This window comes from Scophthalmus maximus, chromosome 16 (assembly GCF_022379125.1).
Source record: "Scophthalmus maximus strain ysfricsl-2021 chromosome 16, ASM2237912v1, whole genome shotgun sequence".
In the NCBI taxonomy this organism is placed as follows: domain Eukaryota; kingdom Metazoa; phylum Chordata; class Actinopteri; order Pleuronectiformes; family Scophthalmidae; genus Scophthalmus; species Scophthalmus maximus.
The window spans coordinates 7,046,626-7,059,954 of record NC_061530.1 but is presented as its reverse complement, the minus strand read 5'-3'; the positions used below and the strand labels follow the sequence as shown (position 1 = coordinate 7,059,954).

The following is a 13,329-nucleotide window of genomic DNA, read 5'->3' as shown; positions in this document are numbered from 1 at the left end:
CAATTAAGTCAAGCTTTTAAAAAAAAAAAATGGTTAAAGTAAATTGAATGAACAACAGATTTTATTTTACAATGTAGACCTTTTACTGTTTTTTCTTAAAATGAGACATGTTCATCTTTGACATAGTAAACTCATGCCCCTTCCTCTTGCATTGCATCTCTTTGGCCTCAGGTTCTAATGCTCATTGACGACGACGAGAGTTTCCTGTGCCAGCGTCTGCCCGTCCTCTCCTCCATGTCACGGCAGGGCGGCGTCGCTACAGCCCACGTCTGCCAGGACTTCACCTGCGCTCTGCCCGTCACAGACCCCCAGGAACTGCGCCGGCTCCTGCGCGACGAGGCCACGGAGATGCGGGCAGAATGACGGAGGACTCCACTCTGTCTCACTCCTCTACAGTCGTAGGAGTTGTCACCTTGAGTTGACTTGACCTGTGACTCTTATTATTTATTAGCAACACCAGCTAAATACTACGTCAAAAACCAACTCAAGTTTAATCTTCGCGGGCTTTATGGTTTCAGTTACACAAATGTCCTTTAAGAGAATTATGAAGACATTGCACACAACGTCCTGACTTGACTGTTAGTCCAGAAGTAAACTGTAGACCTTTTAATAGACGACAATCTCAGACTCAGATGAACTGGGCTCTTGACATGTGGCAGACGGACATGTCCACCCTGTCGTCCCCCCGCAGCCCTGTGTTCCAGCTCCCACGTCCACGTCGCAGGGATCTGAGAGTGGAGGCCTGCATGCCCCCGGTTGTGTCTGGGTGTATTTAAAGGGAAAAAGAAAAAAAGGTTGGTTTGCAGGTTTGTAGGTGTCCATGTACATAGATTTTAAGAGTTCATCGTGTATGCGTTTGGTTTAGCTTGTAGTAACCTCACAGCGAAGGAGCTGCTCTCCAACAAGCCTCCGTTTACTGTCTGCTCTCACCCTTGTTTGTTTTGTGTGTTATCTCGGACTCCTCTCCGCTACGGCAGGTACAAGACTTTTATCTCGAGGTTGAGACGACGACAATACAAAGGCATGTATACGCACAACCCTGAACAATAAAACGATTTTCTTTTACAAGCAGTGTCCATTTCAGTTTTAGAATGGGTGCTTCTTCTTTCTTTTTTGGTTAAAAATTGGGGTTTTTTCACAGGAGGCAGCTGCTCTCCTGAAACAAGCATTTATAAATAGGGTCCCTTTAACACAACTGGAAAAAGTTCCTGTTCTCGTAACACAAGAATAACTGACGAACAGATTGTGGCATTTTTATGATGTGTGCGCTCTCGCAGTCCAAGATGGGAAATCTCTGCCTGAACGCAGTCCCAGCAGTCTGCCTTTCTCTATTTCTGTACTATAAATAATCATCTTACAGAGAGAAACCCACTGTTGTTTATCCCCACTCTCACACATGCACGCACGCACGCGCACACACACACACAGACACACACACACACACACACACACACACAGCAGGCTCAGTGAATGTAATGTAAACTCTGTGTGACTGTATGTTTGCGTGCGTGCGTGCGTGTAAGAGACAGATGGACTGCTAATGTTGAAGCGAGGGAGTTTCTCTCGGAGGGCCCCGCTCCGGGCTGCGGAGGGGAAGGAGAAGCAATGACGAGGAGGAGAAAGGCAGCAGGCGTGCATCCTTCACCTTGCCGCGTTGTCCGCCACCGTACTGCAGCAACACCTGGACCCGCCCGCTCTTGTTTCCTTTTTCCTCCTTTCTAGCATTCTTTACTTTTGTCTGCCGATCCCCACCCCACCCCCCTCTCTCCCTTTCAGATGAGATGAAGGCCTCGTCGCCTCAGTAGCGAGTGGAAGTCACTTTTGGCGGACGGCTGCTTCTGTGCAAGAACGAGAAATTATCAAGAGAGGCAAGGAGAGAAGCAGAGTGAGACGGACAGACGTAGGAGAGAGGGATCACTCTGTTCCGATTTAGCTCCGTTGTGTCCTGACCTCACTTCTTTTAACCTGTCAGATTGGGAACAGTCACGGTTTTTGTCACATCGGGCCTCCTTTTGATACATTTCCACTGGATGCTTCCAAACTCTTATCTCCCCTTCACTTCCCTCAGTGTCTCACCCTATCATCTTCCACCAGACTGGTACTCTTCTATCTGTCTTTGGTTGCAGACAAATTCATGTCTATCCCTCTCTATGCCTCTGCATGTAAACACATTGGAACTGCTGTTGTGTCATTTATTCAATCTTTCTGTTCCCCTCTGACACACACACACACGCACACACACACACATATAATCAACATGTGTTGTCCCTCTCCCCCCATGAATTCAATAACTCCTCTCATTATTGCGCCGCGCTAATTGTTTTTGATGAGCTGCGTGAGCTAAATTCTCATTTGTGCTGAGATTAGCGGTGGGCCCCTCCTGACCTGATGCCCTGCTAATTTGGAGCTGTAATCTACGTGCTGCAGATAAAACATACACACAGCAAGCAAAGCATCACACGGTTAATAGATTAGATGGTAAAAAGTAAAGGAGAAATAAATAAATGAAACATTATAATATAAAACGTATAATAAAAATGAAAGAAGTCAGTTAAAGGCCACACCGCACGCTCCTGGGCCGCGTCAGCCACAATAGGCATATACTTTTTGATATTACTGTGCGCTACACAAGTTTTCCCAGATGGTTTTCTATATCCTGTACAGTGTCCCGCACTGATGTGTGAGGGAAGTTTGGATACGATTCAGACGGGCCTCCCTACTCAGCACGGACAGGGGGAAAAAAAACCTGCCAGTGCAGCTTTCTGCCAACAGCAGCTCCTAAACGTGGTGAGTGAGACCCCCGCGCCGTCAGCGTAGCCATCTTGATTTCGTCTTAACGAAATGCTGTCATATTGTTTTGCTGATATGACGTCTTGATGCTGTCATATTGTTTTGCTGATATGACGTCTTCATGGTGTCAAAATATGATTTACTTTGTGACAAGGGTATAAGGTTTTCTTGTTATAAAAATTTAACAGGTCCTGTAAATGTTGGTAATTCACATTTTTATGAAAGACGCTACATCCATGTAGCTTCTGGTTTCTTCAAGGCCATTCAGCTTGTGAATCAATGTGTTCGGTTCCACATACATGACCATGAGTCATCATCTGAAGCCAGTACAGTTAATGAAACTAGATAGCATAGGTTTCTTGGAATTTAATTGAGGGGGTGCTTGTTGTACTCTGTTTCTCTAACAGAGAAGTGCTCCGTTCAAGAAAATTAAAATTTTCTTGGGGATGCTCAACATGTAACAGTATATAATGTTTCTAAAAGATAGCACCCAGGGATTGTAAATAGAGGAAAGGATAGAGCTCAGATTCAACTCTGGATGCACACTTCAAACTATGTCTGAGATCCTTGGAAAAAAAAGTATTCAACGTGTTTGGGGGATGCAGCTGTAAGGTCAAGCGGGTCTAAGATGGAGAAGAGGACAGCATCTGCCTCTGCTGTTACTCAGAAAAACCAGATGCGACATTATCAACGGTCTGTTAAAATTAAAATGGCAAATATATTGTACATATAAAACTTTGTAATGTTACAAATTTGTATATAACCTGCATTATGTGTGTGCGTGTGTGTGTGTGTGTGTGTGTGTGTATAAACATTAAACTATACCTGCAGTGTTGTATTTGCAGCTTTGTGGATGTGTGTGGATGATGTAATCGCTTATGTTCCGTGTGCATGATGATTTCATGATTCTGGAACAGTATTGAGCCGTGTGTGTGTGTGTGTGTGTGTGTGTGTGTGTGTGTGTGTGTGTGTGTGTGTGTGTGTGTGTGTGTGTGTGTGTGTGTGTGTGTGTGTGTGTGTGTGTGTGTGTGAGTGTGTGTGTGTGTGTGTGTGTATAGATGTTTCAGTGTGTGTGTGTGTGTGTGTGTGTGTGTGTGTGTGTGTGTGTGTGTGTGTGTGTAGATGTTTCAGTCTGTCTGTGTGGTAATGAGACCACAGGGGGGCTGAGAGGAGAGCCACACTAACTTGGAGAGAGGAGAAGGATCAGAGACAGACTGTGTGGGGTGCGGGAGGAGATGGGGATGCTCTCATTCTCATCTTCTACCTTTGAGCTAAAAAGCCAGATGCATTTCTTTTAAAAAATTGCACAACTTCAATTGGATATGGAGTTTCTCTTCATTAAAAACTTTTTTTTGTCTTCTACCTGTTAAAACTTGGAGGTAAAAAAGTGCCTTGTGTGTACGCCCATACCTATATATGGTGTGTGTGTGTGCGTGTGTGTGTGCGTGTGTCTGTGTCTGTGTCTGTGACTGTGTGTGTGTGTGTGTGTGTGTGTGTGTGTGTGTCTATCTATCTATCCCACCACTCGTGCCCGTTTGATAAGCCCAAGAAACTCTGAGAGGAAACTTCATACTTCTGCTCATCAACCCAGACTGGCACACTGTTGTTAACAAACACACACACACACACACACACACACTTACTTGTAAAATGGTCAGAAAGGGGATAGCGAGGAGTCTCTCTATGTACTCGATGTACCATGCTGTACTTTACCAATTTAAATTACCACTGTTGATGTGATTGCCGAGTGGTGATAGCAGCTGTTTAATCCATGGGTTTTGTGTCATGCACCACGCCATACCAGTGCAGTCCAACAGAAACAAAAATTAGCATCAGATACTGCAATGGCACAATTTTATCCCATGAAGTGTGTCACAGTGAGTAGTCAAAATTTTGGGCTAAGACACCTCTCGTGGCCAAATGCGTGGAACTCCGTGATAATTCTCATTATTACACATTATTAGTATTAAAACATGGATTAGCACAGATTTAAGGCTATTGGCGCAAATTTGACCGCTCTGAATATTGACATCTTTTGCTGTCAACTTGGAATGAGGCTCATGTGAAAGCGTGGTTTGTCAGAATTGCTCGGTGATGCTGGGAACGATCGATTGGAGCCTTTTGTAGTGGGAGGTGGTGATGGAAGTGAAGGAAGATCTGTCTCTTCACATCCATCATCACTTCTCCTGGAGTCAGCGGGGGTGGGGGAGGGGGGGGGGTTGGGATGGTATCAGACAGCATCATGTCAAACAGCTCCACACGCTTTACACTTTACAGCCCCATAAAAGAGTTCACGGCACTAAAAGACCCTGTTGGTGAATTTGTACTGTATGTCTGTCACCCTATTTCTCACACCCCTAACATCTCCGTCTCCCCCCTCCGTTGTCTTGCCCTTGGTGACATTTTAGCCAGCGCCGCTCCGGCTTTATCAAAAGCAGCAGCAGAAACTGCAGAGCAGCAGAGGGCGTCCGGCCAGACACCGTCGGGCCACAACGGAGGTGAAGAGGTAAAAGAGTTATCGCCACTGTCTAGCCGGATTTAACATGAACATCCGTTTGTAAATGTTGTATACAGATCAGTGATGCAGACTTACTGTTAATGTAATTTTACCTCTCCGTCTTACCAAGCTCTGGTGACAAAACTTGGGCACTTACGAAATCTATCAAGTCTGTGATTGCCCACACTCCCCCCCCTGGCCAGTTATTTTATATGTATTTTTTATTTTTTTTGCCTCACAAAACTAAGTTTACAAACACATCCTTTTGAATCTCATATCTAATATTTCCATTAGATTTTACAAGGACATTTTCAACCTCGTCTAATCCATTTTAAAGCCCTTGCCTCTCCATGGTAGTAGATGCGACATCGGCCAACCTACACAATGTACACACCAAATGCATTTTTCCCAAATATGATTTCTGTCCTTTCAGATTGTCCATATCAGACTGATGTATGTTCATGTGTTAATTTTTCTGATTAGTTTGATTTTATTTAGTTTTTTTTTATGCTATAACTAAAAGGGCAATCGAAGAAAATGCATACCTCCGCCAAGGGTAACACCCCATCTCTCTAGAAAGGGGGGAATCTGGGATCTGTCCGTTTATCCAGATCCACATTCAAAACATATCATCAGCTTAGGCTGAGCCACCCCCCCAACCTGTATGCTGTTTCACCCAAAACTTCCCTTTCCATGTGGTCATAAAAATCAAAGAGAGACATGGGATTTTGTCCCAGGCAAAATGTGATCACCTGCTGCCAACTTCCCTGACTTTTTGAATAATCCTGCTAAAAAACAATCTGACAAACAAAAAAAAGCCGACCGAACAAATTTCATAACATAATGGGATGTGTAATGATTGATGCTGAGATTGACTTGGGAATAGTGCAAGATTGTATCACCCGTATCCTGGAAATTTTCGTTTCATATTTATACTGTGGGAGGAAGCAGAGACCCCTGACTTTGTATCTTGCACCACAGCAGGCATAAATGTCCACCTTTGCAGTGAAATATCTCTACAATTAATACATTTAATATCTGTATTGTACCTTTAAGAATACAGTAAGGACCAACTGCACCCTCTGTTACTGGCTTGGCCCTTTTACATAGAAACCCCCTCACACCCTGACATGTTCCTGTCTGATGTGTCTCCTGATGCCCTCCCTCCCTCTCCGGTCCGGAGCCTTGTCCATGTGCCTCATCTTAACCTGAATCATTGGAGTCAGAATTAAGTGTATTATCATCATCTTTATTATTTTCCCACCGCATTTTCCGTTCAGAATTGCTTTGACATGGTGGAACTACTAGTTACAAATGGCAAGTACCATTATATTACTTTGCCGGTTCAACAACTCCAATTATTAAAACTTCTGAGCGTCTGACTGAATCTTCAACCTTTTATCTCTCTCGGGGGAAAAAATGACAACAGAGCACTGGAGTGAAGCTGACAGTGGCTTTATTCTGTGCAGTCCAGCTTTAAGATGGCAGGAGGTTATATCTAGGAACAAAAATATACTGTATGTACCAGATTAGAGAACAATTCTAAAATATGTCTATATCCGTTAGCTATTTTACTTGATCCCCAGCCTCTCCAGCGCTCTCTGAACTGGAACTGTAAAAAAAAAAATCCTTTAAGTTGAGTTAAAAGCGCACAATGTCGTGTGCATATATACTCAAGGGCAATTCTGAGTTGACAAACTACAGTAAACACACCGCTGCCTTTCAAACAGATTACTAGTGGTGAACTTTCGTCCTTTTAATCCTCTATTTGAAATGTCTTTCCGCATGAGCCAACATTGAAGCGGACAGTACCTGGTGGCTGGTCATCATCAGCTCGGTTCACGCGGTGACCCCTGGGAGAGGGTGAATACTCAGTATGAGAGATGACGGTGAGGCGGAGTCGGCAAAGGAAAGAAGAACGAGTCACTGGTGCAGTTATATCAGAGGGAGACGGGCTTAGAGAGATGTGAGGTGGAAGGGGGGGAAACAAACACTATTGATGTTTCATTTCTGCGCCCCCTAAATCATTATGGTTTTAGTGCTGCGCAGTGTACTGGCTGTTTTCATTGCAAAGCGGGAGCTCCAGTAACTTGTGTCATTGCTCCCGTTGAGTCACTTTGTGTGAGCGTTATCGCCCGATCGCCCTATTGCTGTTGTGTTACCCTTTTCTTTCCAGCTGCGGCTCTGCACCATAAAGCTGCCCAGTGGACATGAACTACTGCTCCGGCAGAGATATTATAAAACGATGTGATCAGAGGATCTTTTTCGCCTCATATGAGCAGGGGGGGGGGAACATTTCAGAGCCACAGCTCCAGTGTATAGATTACAGTGTATGATTTTCCATCTTGGGCTGGTACGGAAGCCCATTACTGACAGAAAAAGGAAATAGATTAACTCTATGCACAATTTGAAAAAAAATATAAAGAAAAGCTACAGTTTTGAGAAAAGAGTTTATTTCTGTAACTGGATCGTCTTCAAACAGCCAGCCAGAGTTTAATTAGAGCCGGCATTGATTAGGAGTTTGCTCCCGACTGAAAACCCCAACAACGTTCATAAAAGTTTGATTAATGCAAAAAGTAGCTTTTGATACGAGGAAGCCAAAGTGTGTGTTGGGGAAATTTAAAACGGACATCGCCGAGAGAGGAATTCTAATTTTCCCGTTTGCCTCGGAACAGAAGTACATCGGCCTTCGTGTTTTATAGTTATTGAATGAAAAAAGAAGTTCCTGGAAGTAATGGCAATTAAGGTTGTCCGGCTGTACCTGTGAGTTTAAGCAGGTTGTGATTCATATTTATTTATTTATCTATTTAGTCGTTCGAAGGACAGTTTAATGTATCCACTCATAGCTGGCGATGGGCTGAGAAGCAAAGAAGGAAAAGTGGGTGAAGAAGAAACATGAGATAACCAATCAGCATTGGTATCAGTGCAACACACGCTCTCCATCTCCCTCTCTCCTGCTCGTGCCGTAGATTCATCATGTGTTGCCAGGCCCCGGTCTTGTGTGGTGGGTAGGAAGGTCACTGGAGGCTGAGGGGAAACGGGGCGACTAGTTCATCATGTTAGCCTAGTTAGAGGAAAGCAGAATAAGGAAAAAATGCTTATTAAACCCAAGCCCGCATTTCCCCTCTGCTCCGCACATGTTTGTGCCCATCGCACTGAGCGTCACAGTTTCTTCTAATGCTTGATGAGAGGAAGAAGTATTTACGCAAGACAACCGGGTAATTATATACGCTTCCTGCAGCTCATCTCGTCCCCTGACTTGGACTCGGCGTCACTGTTGATGAAAGGTGAAATCTGGGGGGGGGCTTTTGAAACACGTCAGTCATTCAATGTCTTGTAGTTTTGCACACACACAAAATCATGTGTCTATGCCCGTCTTCATGTCCGAGCCCTTGACATTTGCTCGACATTTGATTGGCATTTGTGGACACGTGTTAACTGCAGGACTTGGGAGTTTATTTAAAACTGGAAGGAGAATAGGGGAACGGCCAAAATGTCAACAGGCTCCGGCCATCTGTTGCCGTGGCGCCAGCACTGAGATGAACTGCGCTGTGGGACAGTGTGAAGTTGGTCGTTTATGCTGAGCCATGGCTCGGGCGGGTCGCCACTCTGGGGGGGTCAGTCTGCAGCTTCTCTCTCACAATGAACTGGAGACAGTGTGCGATGGGGATTAGTTGTGAATGGCTGCAGGTTTAGTCCGTCGAGGTGGTTATGTTTTCACCCCTGTCGGCCATCATTTCTATCAGCTGTGATAAAACTACTCTCTAAGTGTTTAGGTTTGGGAAAGTGGCAACATTGCTACGAAGCAAGTGGCCAGATAATATTGATGTTAGGTAAGTGTGTTATTTAGATGTAAAATGAAATGCGAGCACATCTGAAGTGTCGACAGTAATTCCTCATTGCATGTTTTGCAGCTAGACATCCAGGCACACAACCAAAGTGAGCGTTTCTCTGCTGCTTAAAACGACCAGCTTTTTCTGGATCCTGCAAAAACATGTGTAAATGTAATTGTACAAGAAAATACATATATGGGAGATGTAAACTGGGACGCTTTCACATCTGACCATGCAATTCTGTCATTCCTCCCCACCACCACCATCATGGATGTCCTGGGAGTCCAGCTGGCTAAAAGTCCTTTTGGCACTTTTCCTCATTAGGCATCGAATGAAATTGGATGGTGCGACACTCAAGGCAAACGTCCTCTTATGGGACTCCTGTTCTCCCCGTTCCCACACATATCACCAAAGTTGAGCAGCACCACGTAAAAGCACAGCACAGGCGAGCACATGCTGGCAAGAAATTAATATATTCAACAGAACATTTAAAAGGATTTTCAGCCATATCCTTAGTAGTTAGTATTTAGAGAAATGTAACTGCTGTTACATGTATACACAATTGTGGCCTGGGATCATTTTTTACTTTTGGGTGCTGATATAATTAGAATTTTAGAGAAGTTAATGTACCATAGCCTTGCATGCAAGCCCCATACACGTTTCCTTATCAGCAGCACAGCTCGTCAAAGCGACATTCCTCTCAGAAGTTCCTCCTACACCGTCAGTGGAATTGGAACCAGCTAGAGCCCCTCTGATGGAGACGATATTAAGAGATTCTGTGAGACAGATGCCGAGACAGACGATTATTGTTTGCATATGGTGCTTCGTGATTCAGACACGCTCTGACTAAAAGACCAACAGACGCTCCGCCTTGCCAAATTCCTCAAACAGCCCTCCCACCCACTCATCAGAGGGAAGGATTAAAGCTTATATATGGTAAGAAGGAGCGCTGATGTTGCAAGAAAGAGATGGGCCGCATCAGACAGGGGACAAGCGCTGTTGTGTCTAAGTAGCTACACTCTTGTTTAGGATGAGGAGGGAGAGGATGGATGCATGATTAGAGACGTTTGCACGACATTGCACATTGTCTCTACTGCCTGTTGGAAGATACTTAACCATGAATGAAGGGCCAAATAACATGGAAGAACTAGAACAGTATGACCGTCTCAGTCAAAGTTGCCGTTGACGATTGGACCTCCTTTTAAGTCGATATTAACAGCAGCCTCATGAGTATGATACATCGCTACAAGTGCAAGTTGTTTCCTGCAGCTCTGATCCGGCTCTGCAGGTGTAGGAGGCCTTTGCATTGCTCGGGCTGCGCAAACGAAGACCTTCTCGTTACATCTCAACTCCTCTGTGATTCCCTGCGTTAATTTCTGCTCATGCATAAGCGGATGACAACTTTTGTGTTTGTTGAGAGCGCAGGTCGTTGACAACTCGATTACTGCCGCATTCCCATTGACTGGCTGATGTGCTGTGCAGCTCGAATGGATCTGTTATGAGGAGACGTACCGATCCGTACAAAGATACATTTGCTTCATTGACCAGGATTTACTGGAGGGATGTTTCTCAGCGTACAGTAAACAGGATGCAGTAATTTAAGTTTTATTGAGGGCTTTTTTTAAAGCTCTAGAAAAACTAAAACAATGAGCTGAAAGATGCTGAAACTTACTACAACGTGTGTGGCACTGCCAATCATTAATATTAATGGTAATAACATCATTGTCAACGCCTTTATTGCAGAGATCTGGAAATACAGCAATATCATTTTTAAAAAGTTGCTTAAACAATAAAGAAAGTTTGACTGCACTGGTCTGAATGGAAGACGACCCAGATTATAGCACAAACTTATTTGTCAAAAAGAAACACTAACAACCTTTTCTGTTCAGAAAGTTTCCCAGAGTCAACATCCTTGAACCCTTTTCTTGCATAATTCCAAACATGAAATACTACTGTACAATGTAAATTTCACATTTACTGTACAATAAAATCACAAACATATTTCATTTAATGCAGCATTGTTCTCTACACCCCTTGCTGTAGATCTTAATGCAGCCTCTGGCATATGACCGGCCATGCTGCGGGAATGTGTTTTACTAAAGAAAATTGTTTGTGAATCTATAAATGAATTTGAATGTGAATCTTTAACTTGTGTGTTTGTGTTCCACCACAGCGGCCACAACAAAACCATTTTACCCCTGCCCTCATGCAGAACATCCGAGAAATTCTTGGCACACTCAGTAAGTTTTGCTGGTAAATATGAAACATTTGTCTCGCACCGGTCTGCATCTTCGCAAACAAAAACAAGGAAGTGTCTTATAAGTAATGTACATGTGGATCATCACTGTGGGAAACTATGATAAAGTGGGGACGTTGCACAGAATTCATGATGATTGGTTGAATTTGTGTTGCGATCATGACGCTGTAACATCCTGGATGGGCCGAACATTCAACCCTTACTTTTTCAAATGGAACTTAACCTTCATGTGGGTAAATTGATTTTTCCATTGTTCTACCAAGTTACACAAACCTTAAAATTCACCCATAGCCCATATACATAATACTAAATCTGTTATATTGAATGACTGACACAGGGCTTAAACCGCAGCAGGCATGTCACATCTGCAAGCTACTTCACAGGCTCCTGGGCCCCCGAGAAATAAGATTGATAAAGAAGAAGTGGAATTCCTTTTTGATGAGACGTCTAAACTCCAAACAGCACTGTGACCACAAAGAACATGGATAAAATCTGCAGATCAGTTTTTCTCCTGGACATTTTTGCAGCAGAGAGCGAACACTTCCGTGGCTTCTCGCCGTTGTGGCCGTAACTCTCTCCAGACCGTTGAAACAAGTTGAGGGCCAGCCAGAATGTGGAAACACATACACACACACACACGCACACACTCCCGTCTCCCTCCCTCTCTTCGTCTAACTCAGGTTAATGAGGTGTGACTGTTCTGACAGGAGAGACCCGCTCAGAAAACCCACCGAGGTGCAGGTTACACCCTCCACATTTCCAAAGAAAACACACACACACACGCACTCATCCAGGGATACCTCGTAACAGTCCTTCTGTCTGATGGCATCAGTCTTATGTGTGTGTGTGCGTGCGTGTGTGTGTGCGTGCATGTGTGTGTGTGAGTGCTTTCCCTTCTATGGGCCCAGATTAAGGGTTATGGAAATCTTCTCCTACCAAAGATAGCACATCTGTTCCCCTGGTACCCACTGCCATCCTTCTCTGTGATCTGTGTCCAGGTGGTATTCCTGTGCGGCCAGTTTCATCACGGTCACATGATGAATGAGACGGCATCATTTACATAATCAACTGCTCGAGCTGGAGACACAGGAACGAAAGGAAACCTGCTTGAACTCTGGACCGCCATCTGAACTCAGGAAACATCTTTTGTTATTCTTTGGGGGTAATGAAGCCATATTTAGTGAACTATGTAAAGGCACTATGATGTCTGGTGGAAGAAAAGTTCGCTCCACTTGAGTTTTGCCATCATTTATGATGAATTGGTATGAGGTCAAACGTGGCCATGTGCAATTTTTGCCAAGGTGAGGACTGACACACAAGTCCAGATGTCACTAAGATGGTCATTCTCTCCATTTTCTCCATTTTCCTGTCTATGGCTTTGTGCCACAATAGTATGTCTTCACAACTATTTGGCATTTATTTTGATGGCTCCCCAAGGATGGTTCTTAACAAGACTTATGTCAGCTGTTTTGACTTAACTTACTTTTCAGATAGCTTTGGAAATGTAACAAGGAACCATCATATCTTTATTACCACATGGGTTTTTGAACGAGTTTCGCTTGTTGCCAATACGCAGCACGTCGTTTTTTTTAGGGTTATTTGCAGTGCATTTCACACAGACAGATGTGGCCCACACTGTGTACCGGTTTGTGGGTAGGTTTGGCCAAACTGTATTTGGGCCATGAACGAGCAATTTCCAAGTAAGTGTCAGCTAAAGCATTCGGGCCAGATGTGGTGATTCACAGCTAACTGGTCAGGGGGCAATCGGCGGCCATATTGCAGCATTCGCACGCACGGCCACCACTGGCAATATTCAAGCAGTAGCTCACGACAGGCCGTGGTATACAGCTCATTATATCACAGTTAAGGGGCGTTGCTCGACCCCCTTAGCTGTGATATACTGCGGCCTGCACCTCTGACAAACTACCTCAGTCGCGTCGTATTACGGACCT

The 13,329-nt window shown here is 44.3% G+C and overlaps 1 protein-coding gene across 2 annotated transcripts in view; it reads left to right on the top strand.

The window, feature by feature from the left end:
* Positions 1 to 1,068, top strand: part of spata20 (spermatogenesis associated 20) — a 37,128-nt gene extending 36,060 nt beyond the window's left edge. For both annotated transcript variants that reach the window (XM_035612605.2, XM_047327806.1), the window contains exon 16: positions 172 to 1,068. In XM_035612605.2, the coding sequence (XP_035468498.2) occupies positions 172 to 363 (192 nt within the window). In that variant the 3' untranslated portion in view covers positions 364 to 1,068. The remainder of the gene's footprint in view (positions 1 to 171) is intronic.
* Positions 1,069 to 13,329: the final 12,261 nt, after the last annotated feature.